The sequence below is a fragment of the Etheostoma spectabile genome, chromosome 7 (assembly GCF_008692095.1).
Source record: "Etheostoma spectabile isolate EspeVRDwgs_2016 chromosome 7, UIUC_Espe_1.0, whole genome shotgun sequence".
Lineage (NCBI taxonomy): Eukaryota > Metazoa > Chordata > Actinopteri > Perciformes > Percidae > Etheostoma > Etheostoma spectabile.
The window spans coordinates 10,069,757-10,093,315 of NC_045739.1; the positions used below are offsets into that span (position 1 = coordinate 10,069,757).

The 23,559-nt window shown below is 40.8% G+C and overlaps 1 protein-coding gene across 1 annotated transcript; it reads right to left on the bottom strand.

Annotated features, from left to right (window-relative positions):
• Positions 1-129: 129 nt before the first annotated feature.
• On the bottom strand, positions 130-23,559 carry esyt1a (extended synaptotagmin-like protein 1a). The gene is made up of 31 exons (XM_032520346.1): positions 23,233-23,559; positions 22,196-22,237; positions 20,758-20,892; positions 20,432-20,505; positions 19,926-19,998; positions 19,745-19,834; positions 19,598-19,653; positions 18,143-18,263; positions 17,754-17,930; positions 17,179-17,261; positions 16,960-17,008; positions 16,600-16,689; positions 16,152-16,247; positions 15,982-16,053; positions 15,816-15,902; positions 14,331-14,480; positions 13,621-13,803; positions 13,376-13,552; positions 13,200-13,282; positions 13,040-13,088; positions 12,853-12,942; positions 3,351-3,446; positions 3,091-3,162; positions 2,907-2,993; positions 2,608-2,754; positions 1,725-1,855; positions 1,458-1,550; positions 1,222-1,353; positions 1,041-1,146; positions 905-954; positions 130-772 (listed from the first exon to the last, which is right to left on the bottom strand). Exons 1-31 carry the CDS (start codon positions 23,557-23,559, stop codon positions 745-747), a joined length of 3,246 nt encoding a protein of 1,081 aa, XP_032376237.1. The 3' UTR covers positions 130-744.

Sequence of the window (23,559 nt, forward strand, 5' to 3'; positions counted from 1 at the left end):
GGGCGAGAGAACACCAGCGATGTGTTTTCAGTCTCTACAAAGTTTTCTTTTCATAAAAGCACAGTGATTTAGACTCTGCTTAAAGTATCATACCTCTTGTGTCAGTGCTAAATGCGAGGGTCTAGGTTTTTAGTACTTTGATTTATAAAAGTAACTTTAATAAAGCTCTCGTTAAAACATATAAAACTTCATTTGGAACATAATTCATTAACACTGATAAACTGTGCACAGTTTTGTAATACATAAGGCAATAATATAAACGTATATAAACAAAGTAATTTGGGAATTATTTGAAAATTGTAAAAAAAAAAAAAAAAAGATTCAAAGATACTTCTCTCTGTTGTGTAGGATGCTACAAATCCATAAAACACTTTAAGATATCGACCACAGCATAAGCCCTTTTTCTGAATAAAATTCAAAGACGACTTTGACATGCTTTTGAACACATATAAACTCGGTAGGTTGTGCAACATAGTTGCATTAATATCAAATATCTATTCAGCCAAAATATTCTACTGAAGAATCTGTCCAAGACAGCATGGATTTACCACAGGAAACACTTTACAGATGATAAGCTACATGTAAAGTTTCATAAATACCGATGAACTGTGTTTTTGTGGAGCAGATATGTCATCATGTCTTTCCTTCAGTGATGGTGGAAAGTTTCATTAAGCTGAATATACAAACAGATCACAGAAGCAACACTTAACGTTAAATAGTACTTGAGGCCAACCGCTGATTCTTCTAGTTGGTCTCTGCTACCAGATCATACCTGAAAATCAGAAAGGATACAGAAAGATGTTGTTTAAATAATATTGAAAAGTAATATATCAACATCCATTTGTGGTAGTACATTGGTAGATACAACTCTGTTGTACAGTATTCGGTAGCTGAAAATGATTACCATTGTGTGACACCAGTCTTCAGGTCAATTTGGTCCAGGTCCAGCTGCAACTGAGGGCAACAAAGAGAAGCAAAATATTATTTTTCCTGTCTGGCCATCAAGACCGAGTAACTGCATTTCAGACCATGATATCTACCTTGCCGATAAGCTCCCTCTCTCTGCTCATGAAGGAGACGCTGTTCTTCACAGACAGGTCCAGTCTTCTCTGCATGGACTCCTCAAGAGAGAAGTCAAAGTCAAACCTACGGAAAGAGGGAGAAGTTAATTCATATCCTCACACTTCCTTTACTATCATGAGTCTTGTTTGTTTGTCTTACCTCTCGCTGAATTCTGGATTGAGGTCTCTCTTCTTGGTGGCAGTCCTCCTCTTGGTGGTGGCCTTCTTGTCAGGCAGCAGGATGAAGGAAACATAAGGGTCTGCACCATCCTTGGAGCAGGCTTGCAGGGCTCTGTGGGTATACAGCAATCACATTTACAACATGTGTTGGTATCGTCAAAAATGTGATGATAAAGAGGTAACGTGTGTCATATCAATCAATCACTTCATACAGACCTGCAGGAGTGAACAGTGATGAAAAGTCTGCTCTCCTCTATGGAATAGCCGACGGTAAGTTTAACCTGGCCTGCAGAATTTGCGTTATCAGCCCTAAAGAAACAGTGGGGAAATGAAATTATTTATATTATGATGTCTTTAAATATTTAGAGCAAAATAGGAGGAAATCAACTTTAAAAACCCCTAAGGAAACCTGGATAACTGCTATCTTTACAGTAGAGGTTGTGACTACACATCAGGGCATTGATGCCAGCATGTGTGACTCACATGGCGAATCCACTTCTGTGTCTGAGGTCAAGATGGGAAGGAACCCATCTGGGAAGGACTTCTTCTCCACTGCCCTCGTTAACTGCATCCCCTGGAGCCCTACGACACACCGCCAGCTGAGTGTCCAAGACCTGCAAGACATACGGAACATATCTCAGTATCACATGCTGCAAAATAATATTTTACCTCATTTCTGAATAAGGACAAGCTTTTACAGTCGAGTTGTGCAGCAAGACTTTAAATGGGCTGTGTTGCCACTTCTGTTAAAGGGGAAATCCAAAGTCAGATACGGATACAGATATATATGGCATCAATCTGTAATTTCCTACATTTCCCAGAATGACTTTCAACATCCATGTGTTGATGGACACCTTGCCAGTACCTGTGTTTATGTATGGTGGTTGTTGTGTCTTTTTGTCTTTTTTGTAAAGGAATAGTTTGACATTTTGGGAGCAGAGATTTAAGAAATACTTGTCAATTTTATACTATACTAAAATTTTTGTACGGCATGTACGTCACTTTTGGACGGAGCCAATCTAGCTGTTCCTTCTGTTTCCAATCTTTGTGCTAAATTAAGCTACAGATCTGAGAGTGGTATCATTTCTCAAAGGAATAGATTTAAGTGTATTTACCAAAATGTCTTAGTATTCCTTTAAGCTTATCTACTTAACAAAATCCAGTCTACTAAAGTGAGTGACAAATGCAGAGACTTTCAGTGCTGTATATATGATATGATGTTGGCCCGCCAGTAAAGTACAGTGCATTACAAGTTTTGTTCTAGGTATACATGAGTGATATAGTACATAATTAATAACAATCAGGGCATTTTTAAATGTATATTAATATACACATACATAGTATAGAGAACATATATTGTCAGTACCTTGAGCGTGGCTCTCAGAAGTATCTGGCTTTCTGGCAGTGCTCCATCCAGATTGAGCCAGCGGTCCAGCACCAAGCCCGGCTCAAACAGTACCTCTCTGAGAGGAAGTGTGATGGACCCAAGGGCCTGGCCCCAGCTGTGGGAGAGCTAGATACAAACAATGGATATACAAAAACATTTTTCAGACTGCTTTTTATAATATCAGTACTAAATAATAAACAGTATGAATTAATTTTATTTGCTTTTACAGCTACATAGTTTAGACAAAAAGTGGAAATCCAGCTACTGTTTAGGCTCACCTTCACTGTGAATGTTTCATCTCCGGGGTCACGAACCAGAAAATGAAAGGCCTCGTCCCACCGAGGGGATGTGGAACGCTCACAAATCTTCGATAAGAACCAACAGCGGTATTTAATTACTTTTCAAACAGCACTTTTCTTTTCTTGCATTCATAAGCTCATGGAAGAAGTCACACGATCCTACCTTGGTTCTGTGTGAAACGCCTTTCAAGGTAATCTCAGCCCCGACCTTCGGCTCCTTCCCGCTCTTCTTTAACTGTTGTTACACACAAAGAATACTGTAAATCAAATTTAATTTCATTTAATTTTAATTTAATAAATGGCATCTACAGAATTTAAAATAACACCAGTTATTTATTGTATAAATGGGAATGCAACTGTATAGGGCGAGGAAAAACACACCAAAATAAACAACAATTAACAAGGACTTGGATATGATCTCACCGGCAGGCCATGGGCACGCTCCACATACACAAACAGCACAGCCGATGATGGCACAACCTTATTGTGGTACACCTGCTGGGACTGGTACTGCAAGATCTGTAGTTCAGCGAGAGAGAGAAAAGAGAGTGAGAGTTTTAGTGAAAATTATGGTGCAATAACAAAGTTGAGATTAAAATTTCCTTCAAAACACTTCTAACAATTAAATAAACATACATAAACTACACAAAGCATCTGCAAAGATAAGTTCATTATTCGACAAACTGCTTTGACGCTGTAATGGGAAAATTACATGTAACCAATGATTTTCATATTAATTATTCATATATAAAAGATTTTAATGACTCATGAGTATTTGGTTCCTGTATCTGTCCTCCGTGTGATTCTTTTGTAGGAGACAAATGGATATGTATGACTTGCATTTTCACCACGGATAGATGACGTGGAGCCTGACAGAAACAGTTGCTAGAACGGTGTTTATCATGCAGGTCAGGTCGAGACCAGAGCCTATCCAAGAGAAGATGTCCTTTTTTTTACTAAGATAGAATGCCGTCAAGACACTTGGACAACGAGGGACAGATTCAGAAATACGTAAGAGCTCCAACTGTCTGCCTGAGGTCCACTGATTGTTAGTTTGAGATTAAACTGGTTTCCAAACAAGGGTTGGTTTCCTCTGGGGGCATGCTATAAAGAAGTGTATTACTGATTGTATTACCAGAATGTGTGGTGTCATCGTTACTCTGTTTCATTGTGAACTGCCATTCTTGTCATTTGTTTGATTGTTCTCGAGAAAATAATTAAACTCTTTCACCGAAATCCAAACTTTTAATCCAGTCTACAGCCTGTCTCTATTTTGTTTCAAAAAGGTCTCTTCTCATTTTAAAAACTCCTCCCTCGCTGAACAGAAACTTCACAACAAACTTGGCGTTGTCGGCAGGATTTCAAGGAGGATCAGAACGGGACTCTCGCGTGGTGACTGATGACGCTAGCACCAGGGATCTGAGGATCACCTGCTCTAAACCTCGCCAAAAATCTTTGAGAGAAGAGGGTCAGAACCGGGAGGGCTGCGTGATTCCACTCTGAAATCCAAAGAAAGGAAGCAATTTCAAACAGCGGGGGTAAGTTAGAATTTCAATTTAAACAATTGAATTGGATACGAGACACCGTGTGAGACAAAGACTGACCCAGGTTTTCACTGGGTATTTTGGTGAAAGTTTTATCTTTTGGTTGGGAATTTAGGTTTTACAAAAACAAGAGAAAAAGGGTTTTATTCGGGGTTTAAAATCCAGGTTGTGAACAGAATAAACCACTAATTGACAATCTCATCAACAAGGGGAGTAGGACGGGGTGAAGGATAGATTTTGAAATCATACAGATAAACAGTCTCGTAGCTGCCTATCGGTTTCATCGAGCTAAAATCTATCAAGAAAACAGCATTGTAGCTTAAATTAAGTTACAGCTGTTTCAGGTTTTTTCGCAAAGTTTACCGAGAGACTAAACTGGGCCGTATAGTGACGATTTCGAAAAAGAAGTACTTCAATTAGCCTGCTCATTCATATTTAGACATGGGCAATAAGGCAACAAACTCACGTTCTTCAGGCGTGGTTGAGGGGTGAAACGATATGGTCCCCAAACCCTGAGTTGTTGGCTTATTGGACCACTAAGCTGGCTTCCCTGAGAATGGCTCTTTGAGCACAGGGGCTTAGGTGCTAAAGCAAGATTTAGAAGAGAAGAAAATTGAGGGGGGGTAAAACACCTACCCATTAACAATAAGCACCAGGATTATTCAAATAGAGAAACAAAGAATGTTTTAGTCAGTGGATGGAAGAAGCCACTTGTATGGAAAGAAACAGTGAAAAAACTAGAACTAAGGAGGGACAGATAATGCTGTTGAAACACAGAGAGGAGAAGAAACTGTCATCTAATGCATTTTCCCTCTATCCGAGTCTAAAGATGGCGATCAGCTGCTCAAACCACCCTACCCTCCTCCAGCACCCAGGCCGAAGGGAGAAACACCGTCCGTGTCTCCCAGAAGCAGCACCAGGAGCGGACCAGATCCCACAGCCCCACCTCGCTGCACGCTCTCTCTCTCTACAAGCAGCCACGGCCTCTCCCCCACCTACATCTGACAATAACGCAGCATCGGGTACCGTCATCCAATGTACACAGCGGAGCAGGCTGACAAGAAGAGAAACAGAAGAAAAAATAACTTTGACAGTGTCAACGTTGGCTGAACAGGGGGGGGGGGCAGAGGCAAAGCGAGAGGAGAGGCAGAAGACGCGAAGTGGAGGGCAGGGGCCAGCAGTGGACCGAGACACATGTTTCAAATGCGGGAAGAGGTCACTGGGCAGACAAATGCCCATCGAATACAGAAGGGAGACGACAACGAGGGGTCCCCCAGCTGGGGACCGCACTACAGCCAGCAACGGGTGGATGAAAGGGAGGAGGGGAAGGGGAGTGGTGGAGAGTCTGAGCCAGTCTGCACGGATAGGGAAGTAATGCAAAACACACTAACTAACTTGCTGCAAGAAGTAAATGCTTTCACCCGCTACCGCCCATACATCACACTCTCCTCACACGTAGGGGATTTTGACGCAATATTGTCACTTAGAAACACTTTAGAAGGTATTCTACTTATGTGTTTTTTGAGGGGTTATGGTGCTACATTTTAAAAGGTGTGGGGGTGTAGGGTGGTTTTTTAGGGTAATCTGTGGTTTGGGTTTGTGTTTAGAGTGATGTAGTTGGGTTTTTTAGGTGCACAATAGTGCTTCAAAAATCTTTATTTTTGAATTAAAAGCTTTTGGTGGAATTGTTTTATGCAGGAGTGCAAGTGGAGCACTTGCACTCCCGTTGTCCCGAAAGATTTTCAACCTATGATGTTGTATAGGGATCTATGATTCGGAGCAGGAGAGAAGGGCAACATGTTCGGTTTTGCTCTCTCCTGTGTCCTGTGAACTTGTTGGTAGAGTCTAATGTTTGGCATAGGAGTTTTCTAACATCCTACAGGTCTCAAGGTGTGAGATTAGAGTCACAGCCAGCCTGACTCATGGTTTTTACACACACACAAACAATCTCAGCTGATTTTTCAGGGGTGAATCTCTCTGGGTCAGCTGACCAGCCTGCTGCATGAGGCCCGAGATGGGATTTAACCCTTGCTGACTTCATGTCAGAACTAAACCTACATTACACTATTTTGTCTTTCAGGAAAAAATGACATGTTTGTTGAAGATTTTTTTTTTTTTTTCAAAGAGCAGATGGCTTGAGTGTGCTTACATATACTGGCATGAATATAGATGGTCAGTGAGAAGTAACCTGATAAGAAGAGAATGTTTTCAGAATCCAGCATCCTAGCACTATCTCTCTTTGTCAATCTCACACAGTCAGTGGAGAAACTTGGGACCCTGTGTCCTGACTGTGACCCGCTGACGACGGACTGAAAGTTTATCCAAACTCCTGTCACACGATGTGACAGCTACGCGCAGGTTGTTCCAGCAGAAAGAGTGACACACACACACACACCATTTTTTAATAATGTTGTGACCGTCTCTCCTTAGTATCTCTCCGTTGCTGTCCAAGTGCCGATCACCTGTGGGGCGAGCTAAGTATGAGTGGGGCTCATAAAAATTGTCAGCCTGTTCGTCATCATCTCGCTCAGTTCAGGCCCAAAAAACTCAGTACCCACTGAAACAAGAAGCATTAACGCGAATCAGGCCGGTTTTTAACTCTTTTTGAAAGCAGGTGTTATTGTTCCGTGTCCTGATTCACGTTCGCACGCCTATTTTCCCTGTCACAAAAAATTCGTGATAAGGAAAAACCGGTCGAATGGCGTTTTGTTCAGGACCTCCAAGCAGTAATGCAGCGGTCCACGCACGTGCTCCAATGTGCCAAACCCTACACTAAATTCAAGGATCCAGTGGGGGGGGGCACAATATTTTTTGTTTTTTGTCTAACGTTTTTTTTCAGTTGTCCAGTGAAAAGCAGCCTTTTGGTGCTTCTTATGTGATGGTAGGCTACACATTCACACGTTTAGGATAAGGATTTTTTTTGACACGCCAACTGGCTACAACAAGCACTGAGAGAGAGCCTTGAAAGATTAACTATTACACTATTGCACTGTGTGCCCTGGCAGCCGAGGGCCAGGCTGTTTAGCCAAACTGCCTTGTGAAAGAAGTGCATTTTTTTTTGGGTCATGCATTTCCGCGTGGAAACATTGGCCTCATCTCGAATTGAGAATAGTTTCTCCCAAAACTTGAAACAAAGCATAATTATGTCATTTCTATGGAGTGTGTCCTATTGTTGTTTTCACAAATTATGCTCAGTTAGTTCGCCTTCAGCTGAAAATACATGGTAACAACTTGTCTTCAGGACAGGGGACTAGGCGTTTGTAAGTCTTAAAAAGCTTTTCAAGCCCTCCAACTTAGGTTTGCCAAACCTAAACTTCATTCCTACGACAGTGGGGAACATTTGGGCTGCATGACGTGTTCTCTTGCAGCCTCACGGTGACAGGCTCTGGCCTGTGGCCTAGTTTTGCTCCATACATTGTTAGTGCCACATGTAGTTTCTCTGATCCTATTGGGCACATTTACAGTTATCTGCAGCACGTTATCTATGGTTGCGATCACACATGTCTGCTTGATATGCCTAATGTCACGTTAAACTTACAGTGCTTAACCCTGTTCTCTTTGCCTGTGCAGGAAGGAAACGCATGACTGTTTGGCTGAGTTGCAAACACCTGTGTCCGCGCCCGATCTGAATGACACACCGGTGCCAACTCAGATCTGGTTTTGTATGTGGAGGGTGCAGCCTCACGCTGCCCTGACACCGGACAGGGAAGGCGTAGGGTTTGCTGTAGTATCAGATTCAGAAACCTTAATTGCTAAACCTCTTCCAAACACGTCTCTATGCAGGCTGCTGACTCTTGCTTAACTGAAGCATGTAAAACTGGCTGAAGGTTTGTCTGTTACAACCTACACAGACTCCAGGTACGCCTTTTGGGGTTGTACATGATTTTGGGGCATTGTGGAAACACCGAAACTTCCTAAAGTCTTATGGAAGCCCCTTTCATCACCGATTGATCAGAGTTTTTTTTCATTTTAGCTAGGCTAATACAAATGTTCTGCACACAACAGTGCAGCTGACTGATTTTTCACTTACAGAATCAGTAGCTGCAGAATACAGTGGAAAAGGCCAGAGTGCACCTTTAAGAGGATGTCTGGCCGGGGCCGATCCAACACCTTGCCTTCACACCCATGTTCACGCATTTTGCAAGTTGACACATGGGCCCATGGGACGATGTGTCAAAGGGGCGAGTGCGTAGTATTGTTAACAACAAATGGTACACAAAGGCCTTCACATCATTTGCAGAAAAGGAATTTTGTAAAGCAGGCATTTGAACATATCATGATGAAATTTGTAGATCTCACACCGTCACAGGTGAAAAAGTTTTGTTTGATGATGGTTGGTCAAAATGGTGGAGGTGTTTCCCGCTTCAAAACAAACTGTCAGTGTTAGCAAAAGCTCTAAAACAGAAATTATATATTTTATTATTGATAATATCAAGTCGGTTGTCAAATGATAACGGCACTAAGAACCAAAACTATGTACATGTGAAGAGGGTAAGAACGCGCAGTAACCTCAGTCCTTTGAAAATCTCTTCGGCAGACCACCCAGTGTGGGGTTAGAAGCTTCTAGAGCACCCTTCCTCATGCTCGTGTCGAGATAGATATGTCAGGGTGGGTGTACAACTGTCTTCTGCTCTCTCTGCCATAAGAATCCAGGTGTCTGTGCCCTGCCCCACCCAGCTGAAGGACCGGCCCCACGCTGCAGCCAGGAGATTTCGTGGTCGTAACAAAACTACAGGAGGATGAACTGGCAATCCAAACGCTGGCAAGGTCCCTTCGGTTCTTCTGGTCACCCACAGCAGTGGAGGTTGCTGAGAGGGCTCGTGGATCCACGCACCCCACTGCAAGAGGGTTCCAGGACCAGGGGACAAGCCAGTCCCGCCAGACACCCGGAAGTCCGTGGCGACAGACTAAGTTGTGCCACCAACGCTGCACACACTCACCAGACGAGGCCGTGTAAAGGACTCCGAGGGCGTGGGTCCATGTGCTAGTGGCAAACCTCGACACAAGAAACCACGGCACCAGAAGCAAGACGCCCTGATCTACAGCCCGGTACTGCATCGACCAGCCACCACACACACACAGCACACCTGAAGGGCGCAGCACTCGCTGTGACGATGGAAGAACACAGGAAGAGACAGACATGGTGGTGACACAGAGTATTCTTGTTCTCTGTTTCTGTCGTGTTTGTGGGGGGCACCATTTTTGTTGTTAGACAGTATGATAGAGATAATACTGACATAATTTATTCTACACCAATTTTCTCCCATTATGTACTACAGATGTATTGTGCCCACACGCACACTCAGTTTTCAGTCATCAAATAAGTGTAAATGAAGAGCGCTCTTCACCTTTCTCTAGATAGTATGGAAACAGGGGTAAACTTATATAAACAAAATATATATTTATATTATATGTTTATTAAATATTTAATAATTAAACAAAGCCATAACCTTAGACAACCATTCATGGTAGTGCTGATGCATCAACTACCTTCTGTTGCAACCATGCGATTACTTCACGTCCGAAATGACAAAATCAACTCAAATGATTAACATTGTGTAAAAAAATGAGTCTTTCTTCTGACAAGACAATGCATTCCTATACCAAAATATGACTGGTTCAATCGCAATTATTCCGCGTAGTAGGGAATGATATATGTGATTAATGATTAATTGTTTCCCATACTACAGAAACGGCTTCACCCATAAAACCATCGTGAAACCATTAACTATTTGTCATTGACTGCATTTTCTTTAAGAGCTTAATGTAAAATGATGAGTTACAGTAGCAAATTTGTTTCAGGAATTCTTCCGTGGTAGGGTTTAGTTAATAACGCACATGATATTGATAAGATACATGAAAGTTTGGAAAATCTGACCGCCGTCATGTTTGCGGGGTTCAGACGTCCTAAAGCCTGTGGGCTTGCGTAACATGTTACTTCAGAACAGATGGGTCTAGATTTTGTTAGCAGCTCAGGGGGAGGCTCTGTCATGTATAGGTGATACTGCTGCACTTAATCCCAGACATTGCAGGTAACCTCTGACACCGTCCCAGCTAAACCAACTCGCCATAGTTTAGGCTCAAGAGTCCCTCACACTTATTCAGGGGCGATTGGGGCACTTGGATAATTGGGGAGGGGTGGAAGGCTTGGATGGGGAATTTGTGATTCAGTAATCTCTGTGATCTGTTCTGTTTTTGAAGTATTTGTTGTATTATCCCATTAATTGAATGATTATTTCCTTGTGTTTCTCTTGAGAAAGTTCAGTATCAAGCCTACAAACTCAAAGATGATGGTCTGGATTGTTCCATTTGCCTCTTACCATGAGGACGGTTACAGCCGGACTCAGCTTCCAAATTTCAGTAGTTCTGATTTATAAATTCCATTTTACTTCTCTCTTTTTTAGACTAAGATGTAGTGGTAGCTTAAACAGAGGTTCATCACAAAACATTTTTTTTGTCTTTTCAGTAATTTTCAATTGTGTTGTGTTAGTGAATCAAAAGGGGGGAATGTAATGGGAAAATTACATGTAACCAATGATTTTCAATTAATTATTCATAATAAATCTTTCATGCCTTCAGAGTATTGGTTCCTGTATCGTTCAGTGTGATCTCTTGTAGGGCAAACTGGATATGTTATGACTTTGCATTTTCCACCAAGGATGTGACGTGGAGCCTGACAGAAACAGTGCCGAACGGTTGTTATCATAGCAGGTCCCGGTCGGACCAGAGCCTATCCAAGAGACAAGATGTCCTTTTTTACTAAGTATAAGGACGGTCCAGACACCTGGAACCCGAGGGACGATTCAGAAATATCGTAGAGCTCCAACTGTCTGCTGAGGTCCATGATTGTTTATGTTTGAGATTAAATGGTTTCCAAACAAGGGTTGGTTTTCTCTGGGGGCACTGCTATAAAGAGTGTATTACTGATTGTATTTACCAGAATGTGTGGTGTCACTTTTACTCTGTTTCATTGTGAACTGCCATTCTCGTCATTTGTTGATTGTTCTCCGAGAAAATATTAAACCTCTTCAGATCATCAAACTTTTAATCCAGTCTACAGCTGTCCTATTTTTGTTTTGCAACAATGGTACTCTTCTTCATTTTAAAAACTCCTCCCTCGCTGAACAGAAACTTCCACAACAACGCTCAAACCTCAAGTCCCTTACTGTAAAAGTCGTTCTCTTTCTTGTTGATTAAAAAAGGTTTGTATCTGCCATAGCAACCAAACAACAATGTAAGAAAAAAGGCCACCAGGCTCTCGCAGTAAAAGAGGCATCATTTAAAGGATAGGTTTGGATTTTTTCAAGGTTGCTGCTTCATTCCTCCTCTTCATACTGGCTGTGAAGCAGGTCCTTCCTAGCACAACTCCACTCGAAAAGATGCATGGAAATTTCCACAGTCCTCTGTGCAAAAATCCATTATAAAGTTCAGCTGACATTAATATTCAGCAGACTGAATTAGACAAGTCACGTGGGTATCTTTTTGACGCTGTTGTGTCCCAGCTAGAAACAAAACCATTAAGTATCTCTCTGCTGCTGCTCAGCAAGGAATGTGGAAATTTCACATCAACACAATATGTGACTAGAAAATATTTACTTGACACCGTTTTTGGACAAAACCATGAGGATTTGTCCCCCATCTTTTACAGTGGAGTTACACTAGGACGGGATCACTTGGACAGGAGGAACAAACAGCGACCAACAACTATTTCACTGTGCATCACTACACTTAAAAAATTCTAAATATATTTCCTTAATCTTTATCACATAATCCGCCCTTGCCCAACTTAAAGTTCTTTCAGGTAGGATGTTCAGACAGTTTTGCAAAAAGTACTCCTGTTAGAAATTCTGTTTTAAATTCGAGACTCTCTATTTGAGGGCCATGTCTTCAGACAATGTTAACTCTGGTGTCAAATACCTTTTTGGAATGTAAGTGCTGCAAGTAAAAATGCTAGAAAGTGGCTGAAGCAATACCTTCAACAATTGGATTGACATTATTTATTCTATCTTTATTGATGGAAATAAAAACTCTGCCTAAGACTGCAACAGAATAGGTTTGTAAGAAATATGGGAAAATTTGATATTTTTTTGAGAGAATGTAATATCATCAAAGTACACATCCAAAGTTCTAGTTCTACTTTCTATGTTTAGCTTTTTTTTCCTATGCTTTTTCATTTTTTATACTTATATCTTTATTTTGTTAGAAAAATGGCATATTAACTTTTGTATTATTTGTTGTGTTATTGTCCTTTGGTCTTGTTTAGAAAAATGTATGCTTCTAAGTTGTATAACAACTATCACATTATTTGTTTGTTACCTTGGTACTGTAAATACAAATAAAAAGAGAATATGAAATAAACATAAATAGAATAAATATCTCACCTGCTCCAGTCTGGGAAGGTCAGAGACTCTGGACAGCCATTCCAGCACCAGGTGAACTCGGCCTGACTTCACATCATTAAGAGTGTACCACTGTAGCAAGAGTGGCACAGAATTGTCCAGGTCACGATATAAGTACAAATATAGTTTGTTAAATGTTAATGTTAACTGTTTATTATGTGTCACACACCGTATCACTGAATTGTGCGCTGATGATATCTCGTAGGTTAAGCTTGAACCTACAAAGACAGGACTCAATCAATAAGTTTTCATAGACATATTTTCTTCAGTTATCAGAGTGGTGTGGCCAGAAATGCTGGAAAAATTTAAGTTGTAATGCCAGACCGCACCTTCCGAGGAAGTCATCCTGATCGATGTCCTTGTCAAACAACTCAAACTGGATCTCTTGACCCGGAAGCTGGGTCAAAATCACCTAAATCATAGAAGAAAAAATTCAAAATCTAAGCTAAAATCTAATCATTTCATCAAATAAGTAGAAGATCCTGTGAAGAAACACAGGTAATACCTCATAGAGTTCATTCCACATGGGATTGAGGTTCTCTTTGATGGTGTGGCTACGGAAGGTGATACCAGCCACGCGAATCTTGACATAGGGGTCGCTCTTTCCCTTCACCATGCCCCCCATGAAGTTGTCCTTCGCTATCAGGTTCTGGGCCTCCACCAGATGGATACGCAGCACTCCCTATGAGCATATCAAGGACATGTCATGCTACTATAAAGTAAGTGTGTGAGTGGTGCTTGCTGTTTTACCTCAGTTGCAAACTCTGGGTCGGGCGTGGTGTGCTGTGGTCGTGATGGTTGAGGTTTACCTAACCCGCCAGGCCCTATAGGGTTCAGTTCTGATGTGATTTCCCCCTGACCCGTCCCGGGCCTAGGGTCTAAAGGCCGGGGAGATGGAGTCGTAGGAGTGGCATCATCATTTAGCCACAAAACCTAATAGGAAACAAATAACAGGTTATAGTGAGCAACTTTCAAGCTGTAAATTAAATGCAGGTTTCTCCATTTATTATATTTCTGTATTCATGAGGATAGAAAGATGAGGCAAAAAGAAGATGGTCTCCTTTAGGTTTTTATTTTTTGTGTTAGGGTTAAGTTTAGTAGGTGAAAAGGAGGAGTTAGGAGTTGCCAGAGTACTTTATAACCTCGGCAATCTCTCATATTCTTTAATCGCAGGTTGTTATGTTCAACAGTATCTGATTTCCATGGATAAAAGACACACACAAAGCCATGGTGATACATTTCAATTTGAGATCTCAGTTTTAAAGGGTGGTTGTGGGTGTGCTAATGAAGTGAGTGTCTTATGATAGCTTCATGAGGCAAAAAAAGATCATAGGACTTCGAAGTCTTCCACATAGACACTTTAGCTGGGTTGATTCTAACTGAAAAAGGGCTTACATTTTTACTACACTACCCGAAACATGTGTGTGTGTGTAGAACAAAAGAGCCTGTGAAATACCAACCCTTAGCACAATTTTAACGTAGATGCGGCTGGCAGAACCAGAATTCTCCAGCTGGAACCACTGGTCCATGGTGAGTTCAGGACTTGCCAAAATACGGGTCAAAGGGATGGTCAGACTGCCCAGGGACAGAGCGCGGTCGTCGTCTTTCACCTGATTGAAAAATGCAGGGACAGAAGATGTGGAGTTTGGGTAAAGGCAAATATGAAGGGAAAAGGGCCATAAATAGGTTAAAAAAAACTGAATTACCCCCTTGCTGTTGTACACCTCCACCAACCAGTCAAGGTGCAGTTTACATCCATGTATCCAGACTCATATAGTATGTAGTACAGAGTTTTAAAGAAATTTAATAAAATGTATTATGTGTATTTTTTGGCAAAATGGAAGCAATGAGCTTGTGGTGGACTACCAGAAGAACAGGATAAAACACACAGTTCAATCAATCAATCAATCAAACAAACCTAATTTGTTTAGCACTTATACAAAGGTCATTCAACACAATGCTTCCCATTATAAAAACAACCAATGCCCCCCCCACAGACACACACACACACACACACACACATACACAAACACGCAGATTTTATGTAAAAGGTAATTAAAGCAAAGCATAAGGTGAGAGGCGGAGAAATGTATTAAAGAAAGGTAAGATAAGGATAAAGATAAATAAGAACGGTGGAAAGACCAAATAAAATAATCAAAAGAAGACTAAACTGCCTGTAAGATAATCATTGATCATATTCACAATTGTAGTCATGACAGTAGACAATTCTTCATATAGATGTTGCTGCAAAGAAGCTACAAATTCCAAAACATGGATGCTTCACACACATCTTCAACCTGGCAGCACATAAGATCTATACAATCACCACAGTTTCAAGGTGGGCTGGCAAAAATAGTGTCATCGATTTAGTATCCGACCAAAGGTGAAATATGGTCACAATCTCCCTTCTGTTCCTGAGTTATGGCATTGAAAAATGGGCGGAAAAGGGTTTTTGCATGACATCATGATGTCACAGTGAAGTTGACCTTAAACCTTTTGGATATGAAATATTATCAGTTCATTATTTTATCCTATTAAACCTTTGGTTATAAATAGGGTATGATTTCTTAAATTATGGCCAAAGAACGTGTTTTGTGAGGTCACAGTGACCTTTATTTTTGACCACCAAAATCTAATCAGTTCATCTTCGAGTCTAAGTGGATGTTTTTGCCAAATTTGAAGAACATCCTTCCAGGGGTTCCTGAGATATTGCGTTCACAAGAATGGGATAGACGGACAGACAACCCCAAAACATAATGTCTGTGGTCACGGAGGAGGCATAGAAAGAGCATAGTTTACAGAAATCACAGAAAAGATGAGGAAAAATGTATTAAAACTAAAGAGAAATAAACAAGATATTTAGTTTTGACACCTAGGGGAGTCATTTGTAAAAGTGTTTCCAGCTAGCTTGACTGGTGTGTTCAATTTTACTCAAAATGACTTACTTGAATGTCAATGTCCTGCTTGTGAGGATCCTGAATAAAGAAGGTAAAGGCATCCTCCCACACAGGGCTGTTGGTCCCGTAGCAAGTCTGCAGAAGGGAGGAAAAACATTCATTATGGTCAGATATTGGTTTAAAAAGTTTTATAAAAACAAAGTTCTATCTTTACCTTGCTCTCCTTAGTTGCATCCTGAATGGAAATCTGTACCATTGGGCTTGGGTCCTTATTGCCTTTTCTCATCTACAAGATATTATGCATTGATAAATGCATTGATGTTGGTAACAGGTAAAAATTGAATTCACACCACAAGAAAGACTCTTAAATAATAACTATCTTACAGGCAGTTGGTAAGCTTGATCAAGATAGATAGCTATGATGGCGGAAGATGGAGGATCAGTCATCTTACTGGTCAAGTTCTGGTTTTTCTGGGTCACCTGGTGGAAGAACAAAAAGCAGAAGAGCAAAGAGCAAAAAAAAACATTTGAAAGATTGGTCATTTTTATTTTGCTTGATATTTTTAGATTGCTCTTAGAGTGTCTTTAACTGTATTGTTCCTTAGGGAAAAATACATAAAGCATAATAAATTACATGAAACATTAAGAACATCCAGCCATCTTCAACCCAAAAGTGAGCCATTTAAGTTTCTAGGATGTAATCATTTATGTGATTTTATTTTGATGATTTGATGATGATTTGGTGAGGTCCACATCACTGCCGAAAGCCCTGCCACTGATTGGCCAAAGAAAACATTCATTTGACTACCACTAAGCTGTGCTGTAGACTCACCTCACTCAGTCTGTCAGCAGAGGACAGCAGAGAGAGCCACTCCAGCCGGAGATGAACACTGCCGGATGGGACGTCCTTCAGATTGAACCACTGTTAACAAAGACAAAGGGCTCATTAAACACACATTTGTTCTTCTCTGGCAGATTTCTTTGAGCCTGGATGGCAGGATAGAAGATGGTAGGATCAGAGCGGATCACGAGGAGGCACATGGGGTCAGCAATGTCACATGCTAAAAGGATTCTTGCAGTCTTACTCAGATGTTTTGCAGAGTGAGACACTATAATAACTACATTATTATGCTTGAGTAAGAAAATTGTAACACTTGTAATGTTCTTGTCTAACACAAGCATTACTACTTACATCATCCACAACTCTGGCCTTCCTTACAATATCCAGATCGACCTTGACCCTGAAAAAGAGACAGATAAAGAGCGATAGACAGAGAATCAATGAATCCATGAAACATAGAGAGTAAGGTGTTAAAATTTGAACAGAATAATAGCAATAGCAATAGCTGAGATGGGAATGACATGAGAAGCACATACAGAAGGAATAAAAAAATGAGAATGAATAAGCTACCTCCCCAGGAAGTCATCCTGGTCTGGGTCTTTGTCAAAAACTTCCACTTCCAACTCCTGACCAGGTACTTCATGGACAATCACCTGACACACACACACACACACACACACACACACACACACACACACACACACACACACACACACACAAATACATACAAATACAGCAACAGCCACGCATGACACAATAACACAAGGACATGCAAACAGAATCACAATAGCAATAACTATTGTGCTAGGTAGATGTTAATAATGTCATATCTATTCAGTGGTTAAAATTTCATAAATGTGTCCTTGAGCAAGCGTTTTTTGCAAGAGCTGTTTATTTGTATCTTTGGTAGTTTCCTGCTTCTACAGACACAGATAAAATCTTCACAACAACACACCAGTGTTATCTCTGACATACCACTTCCCTACGCAATCCCTATGAAGCAAGGACACCAACAGCAAGCTATAACTTTTAGCACACAAACTGGTGAGGAGAGCAGCACTTGAATATTGAGGCAAACCCATGTATCTCATGCATCTTTCAGCTCAGCTTCAGATATATTCCCTTCCTTCCCACCATCCTCTCACCTCATACATCTCCCTCCACTGTGGGTTCAGGTTGCTGTCCACGTGATGAGAGGTGAAAATCTGGGTTCCTACACGCAGAACGGCATACGGATCAGACTTCCCGTTGATAATGCCCTTGATGACCGTATCCTTGGCCATCAGGTCCTCAGCCTCCAGCAGGTGGATACGCACAACTCCCTAGCATGTGCACACACATGCAGGAAAACACATGCACAAACAAAATCTAAATGTTAGTCTAGCTTCCTCACAAAACATGGTTCTATGTCTTTCATTCACAATGTAAATGTGCTGTATGTTTTTTTTGTATGTGTTTGCTTGCAGGTTATATGCTGAGACAGATTCAGTCTGTGGGGGTCCATGTTTCTCCAGGCCATTAATAATACATTTACCCGTGGGAGAGGGGAGCGGAGCTGCGCAACATGCAGGTTGGCCACCAGAGGAACAGTTAGACGGTTGGGGAGCACCAGGTGGGAGGCAATTGCATCCATTATCATAGTGTCCGACATGGCACTGCAAATGAATGCATGGACGATGTTGGGGACACACAGACAAACAAACAGAGGCTATATACTACTGCTGACAATATGAACATGCATGAATAAGAACATGATATCCACGTTCTCAACAACTGAACCAACAGGAAAGACCTATTGGCTAAAGATGAGGACAGTTTTCTGTGAATAGTGTTATTTAATGGCGGAATACAATTAAAAAATAATGACAAACTGTCATCAAAAGCATTGTCAGAGGGAACTGATATGTCAATAACAAATTTAGACTTCTGACACAATGCTTTAATTGTATGTTTACAAAAGTATATTATATAAGATCGTAACACACAGTGTAGAATCAGCCACCATACAGTTACACTGAATAGCCCATTGGTCAGACCACCAGTTTATCTTCATATTCAGTTGAATTGTACCTTAGTTGATTCTGCATTGTCCACATTCTGATCTTACATAAAGGGCCTTAAAAACTAACTCCATATAAATACATAGAGTCATAATAAACATACTGAATAATTACAAGAACACTGGTATGGCTTCCAGTTGAACATCTTATAGGATAAGGCTGGCAATATTCAATATTTTTTCTCATTATTAACAAATGCCATAAAAAGAACAAAACCAACAATGTGTTTTTCTGTCTGTATATGTGTCTGTGGTAGTACTCAGTGGTTCATTTACTACTGAAGACATACGTACTTACAAAAGAGTTTATCTCTTTTTTTCATTAAAAAAGGCTAAGTAATTCTCTAAAAACAGCCGGGCAGTGTAGTATTTAGCAAAAGTTACTCAAACAAGGGTAAATAGAAGATTTTTCTAGGGACTACACTGACGTAGATTAATACACATTTGATGCTTTATCGAGTACAGTGTGTGTGAAATTTACTCAAAATAAACTACAGTGCCCCCGTTCATTGTAATAAAATGTTACCCAGTGCATCAGCCTGACTTATTTATGTGTTTTGAAAAGTGTTTTGACAACAAAGGCGCTCTGTGGCACACAGGAATAAGCTATATCATGCTTTGTCTACTTATTAGTGGGATCCATTCGTTGCTGGTTTAAGTCTTTTAACAGGATTTGTTGACAAAAACAAAAAAATAAGATTTCGCCACACTTATCCTTTAAGAATGAGACCACACAGATTAATAACTGAACAGATAGAAATAATAACAGAATAGCAGAATCATTTCTGCGTGTCAAAACTTTGTCATCCCTACTACACAAACAGACACTCTCCATTGAAAAACTGTTAAAAACAAACACAAACAGACACAACCGATCAATGCAGCCACACCCTAAAAGAGATCTAGACACAGCTCTATCATATCACTCACTTCAGCCCGGGTATATCTAACAGGTTGGTCAGCCCGGTCCAGTTGATGTCCAGTTTCTATGACATAGATAAAAGTAAAAGACATATAAATACATAAGTGTAGATGTCAGATAACAATGTAGGGCAAAATCTGATGTGCTCTACTCACAGGCCTGCGGATGAAGAACATTGTGATTGCTCCAACCAGTGGGACGTCTCCGATCAGAGGCTCAAGGATCACACGCAGCTTCCCATGAAGCTACAAAGAGAAAATGCAATACTGAAAGGACATTTCAGGCCACTTAACTATCACTAATAATGTAAGAACATCTTAAAATCAATTCTTATACCTGGACTCCTTTCACTCCGGCCTTGCAAAAGTACTTCTTGATTTCTACGTTAATTTCGACATCACCAGCGTAGCTGCAAGTAGAAGAGCAGGGATGTGACCGGTTTGTTCAGTTAGTATAAGCAGGCACACATATATAGAGGTTTATTCCTCAATGCAGAAGGTCTAGGGTTCTAGTCCAACCTATGACGGTTTCCTGCATGTCTTCCCCCTCTCTCTCCCCTTTCATGTCTGAGCTGTCCTAACCCTTAAAGGTGGAAATGCCACAAATAATATTTAAAGAAAAGAAGAGCAGGGACACACCTAGAGATCCATGTTTAACTAAGGATATCATCTGATATGAGTTATGATAGAGTTGTAAGTAAACAATGATCTGCTATCTAAGACAAGGACAAGCTCAACCCTAGCATAGGACACTTCATAGTATCCCAGAAATATTTCATTAATTTCATTCATATTTCGCTGTCTGTCTATGCACAAGCAAAAATAAAGGTTGTGAAGCATTACCTCAGGTGCAAATCCAACATAACTTGTTTCTTATCATGTTCTGTGTGAGCCTTTACACCAACCACCTTCAAAGCCTGTGAACACAACATCTGCTATTACACAAATCCAATATGACTAATAGAGACTTAACATGAGCAAAGATTATCATTCGCTGTGATGGAATGAACAATCTTTTGCTTGTAATCAACAGGCTAGTGAGACCATCCCTGCATTACCAGACTTTAATGCATATTACCCACATTGACATTCTGCTTCAACTTTATTTTCTTGGTCTTAGAACATTTACAGAATAAATTGCTGCTTTTGTGACCAGGCCATTCAGATACCTTTTCTCCTATGTTGACCTTAGTAAAGCTGAGAGTCTGCAGATGAATGCTGGAGGCACGGATGGCAGGAGCAATGGTTTCCACTAGCAACTTCTCCAGATACTGGCCTATAAAGGGCCAAGCCTGCTGCAGTATCTACAAGACAAAACATTCATTATTTTTCTGTAATCAAATATAATCCTGTTTGCAGCCATTGTATCGTAATTCTGTGAGTAACAATGAATTATCTTTTGTGCAAATGCGTAGTCATTGCAAAGCACTTCCTGCAACTAAGAAAAAAAAACCTAACAGCAAAAAACAACAAACCATAAACACATTCAGACATACACACTTTACAATGACCACAGACTGTTTGCCTTGTAGTTATGTGGATTTTCAGAAAAGCAAAGAGGAGGGAATTTAAATAGGGAACAATAGGTCAGCCATCAAGAAAATCAGCAAGACAGTTATGAAATAAATACATAAATTAAAGTGCACTCCAGTTATTAGTCATTTTGGAAAACATACTAAAGTCAAACAAAAATTAATCATTTTATATCATGGGTTCATCATTTCCTCCTAGATTATTTTCAGAAAGAGCAATGAATGTAATTCTGTGTGGTGAACTGATCAGTGTATCAGTGTTATCACTCCACACAGCCTCACTGGTGTTAGATTCAGCATTGAGGTGTATAAGCGTTCCTCTGACTTCCAAACTCTCCTAGTATCCTATATATTATTTACGAAACATTTATGGACAGCCAGTTAAAGTGATGCATTCTATTAAAGTGTTTTTGTTACTCACAGATATTATCAGCTCCTTTTTATTTGCAGCAACTCATTTCTATAAAGTGTCAAATGCAATGAAAGGTGGGAACATTTCAGGGCTGATTTTTGTTTATTTAAGGCTGAAAGTGAGGAGGGTGCGTGTGAGCAGCGGGCTCACATGTCAGGATGCCTGGAGGAGAGACGTGGGTTGGTAAAAGATGAGTCCAGCAAATTGCCCTCCCACTATCTAGGCTTCAGTCACTGAGTTCATTACATGTTTCCCCTCCAGAAGGGTGTTTTGTATCATTAGTATTCACATCCACACTTACCCTGTGCTGATGCGAGGTTACTGTACTGACAGAGACAAAGAGTTCGGTGATATGATCTGAGCCACTCTCCCTGCCTCTTAATTACACCAGCAGATAATCTGCTCTGATGGAGAGGTTGCAATGGGAGCAGGGTAACTTAAAGTCCACACAATTGTTTTTTATCTTCAGAGAAAATGGGAGGTATAACAGAAGAAACACTAATCTTGAAACTATTTTGAAAACATTGATTGAGTTCAGCTGGATGAAGCAAAGCGGTCCATCTCATCATACAAGCTTGTTTGAAACAAATTATTCTTAAAAATGATTCCTAATGTATAACTCCAAAGCTGCACATAAGGAAATGTCTGATGGGAAAAACATACCTTATTTAGCCACTCTACTTTCTCCACATCTGGAAAGTTGACCTAAGAACAAGTAATATTAGTCAGGCATGAACTCAAATACAACATGGCTATGTAAAATGACCTCCAGCTCCAAGCAAACTAGTTTAAATACATAAGATGATATTACTTTATCCTAGAAGAGTTTAATTACAAAGACTGAAGACACCATTTCAGGAAACCATCTACCACATGCACATCAGCCTTTCCTCCAAACCATAGTCATGAGATTTTAAGATTAGCCTATCTGCCCTAAAAAACACCCACACACACACACACACACACACACACACACACACAAACACACACACACACACACACAAGCACACGCACACACGCAGAGTTTATTTTCTCCTGCTCTATCCAGATATGGTGGTCCTGGTCACTGCCCCTGCTCTGCCTTGAAGTATGTAGTTTATGAGTCATCAGGTTTTTGGAGCCAGATAAGGTCAAAGACAACTCTACTGTAATGAACCAGGAAGGATGTAAAAAGGAGGCTATAGAGTGGGTGTCTATAGCCTCCTTTTTTCAGTATAGACATGCATTTCGCTGTCTAATTAGTGTAAGGTCTCCTCAATGTATATGTCATTCTTTCCATTTTTCCAACCAATGGGCTACATCATCTGACATTTTAACTCACATTCCTCAGTGTGGCAGCAGTTCAGACTAATTCTCCAGGCATTGCACATTAGGAATGTCTAAATTTGGGGCTGTTCCCTGAACAAGGACAAGAGGAAAATACTGTAAACAATAAGGGCAGTCATGCATATGTGATGGTTGTCCGTCTGTCATGGTTGTCATGAAGCAATTGTCTATCTGTCTTGTTATGCATAAATATGTTCACTTTAAGAGGTTTGGAGCTTCTTAATAAAGATCAAGCCCTACCAATGAGTTATATGCGTAAGCTATTACAGTTATGCAAAGTAGCTGAGATGCAGCCTGACAGATGTGGCAGGTGATGTGACAGGTGATGCAAACAGCAGAGAATGAACATGGCAGGGCGGTGAGCCAGTGCTTACCCAGGGAGGTAAATCCCCTTTAGCTCTGAAAGCCTTCTCGGTGGTGAAAACCCTTTCGTTCTCCAGGAGGTACATGGCAGACTTTAGCCTCATCACTTTCTCCAGTCGACTGTGTTTCCATCCCATGTAGATCATCAGACCGAACAGGACTACACTGATGCTGAAGCCATAATATCCTGCCAGATACACTGGTAGAAGAGCAGCGAGACATTTCGCAAAAGACCACAGAACACTCAATGCGCGTTCACCTGGGGGCTGGCTCGGTAAGGCCGGGACTGAAATCGCCGTGCCTCCGCTCATGCCCGGCTCGGCATCTGCAGTTGGCAT

What these genes read in the sequence shown, in the direction of transcription:
- esyt1a (XM_032520346.1), bottom strand. Translation starts at nt 23,559, where the DNA reads ATGCCAACTGCAGATGCCGAGCCGGGCATGAGCGGAGGCACGGCGATT. An exon ending in AGGTCAACATAGGAGAAAAG is followed by an intron (nt 20,506 to 20,757) that starts GTATCTGAATGG and finishes TTGTGTTCACAG; the next exon opens with GCTTTGAAGGTGGTTGGTGT. An exon ending in AATCCAGAATTCAGCGAGAG is followed by an intron (nt 1,147 to 1,221) that starts GTAAGACAAACA and finishes CTCTTTCCGTAG; the next exon opens with GTTTGACTTTGACTTCTCTC.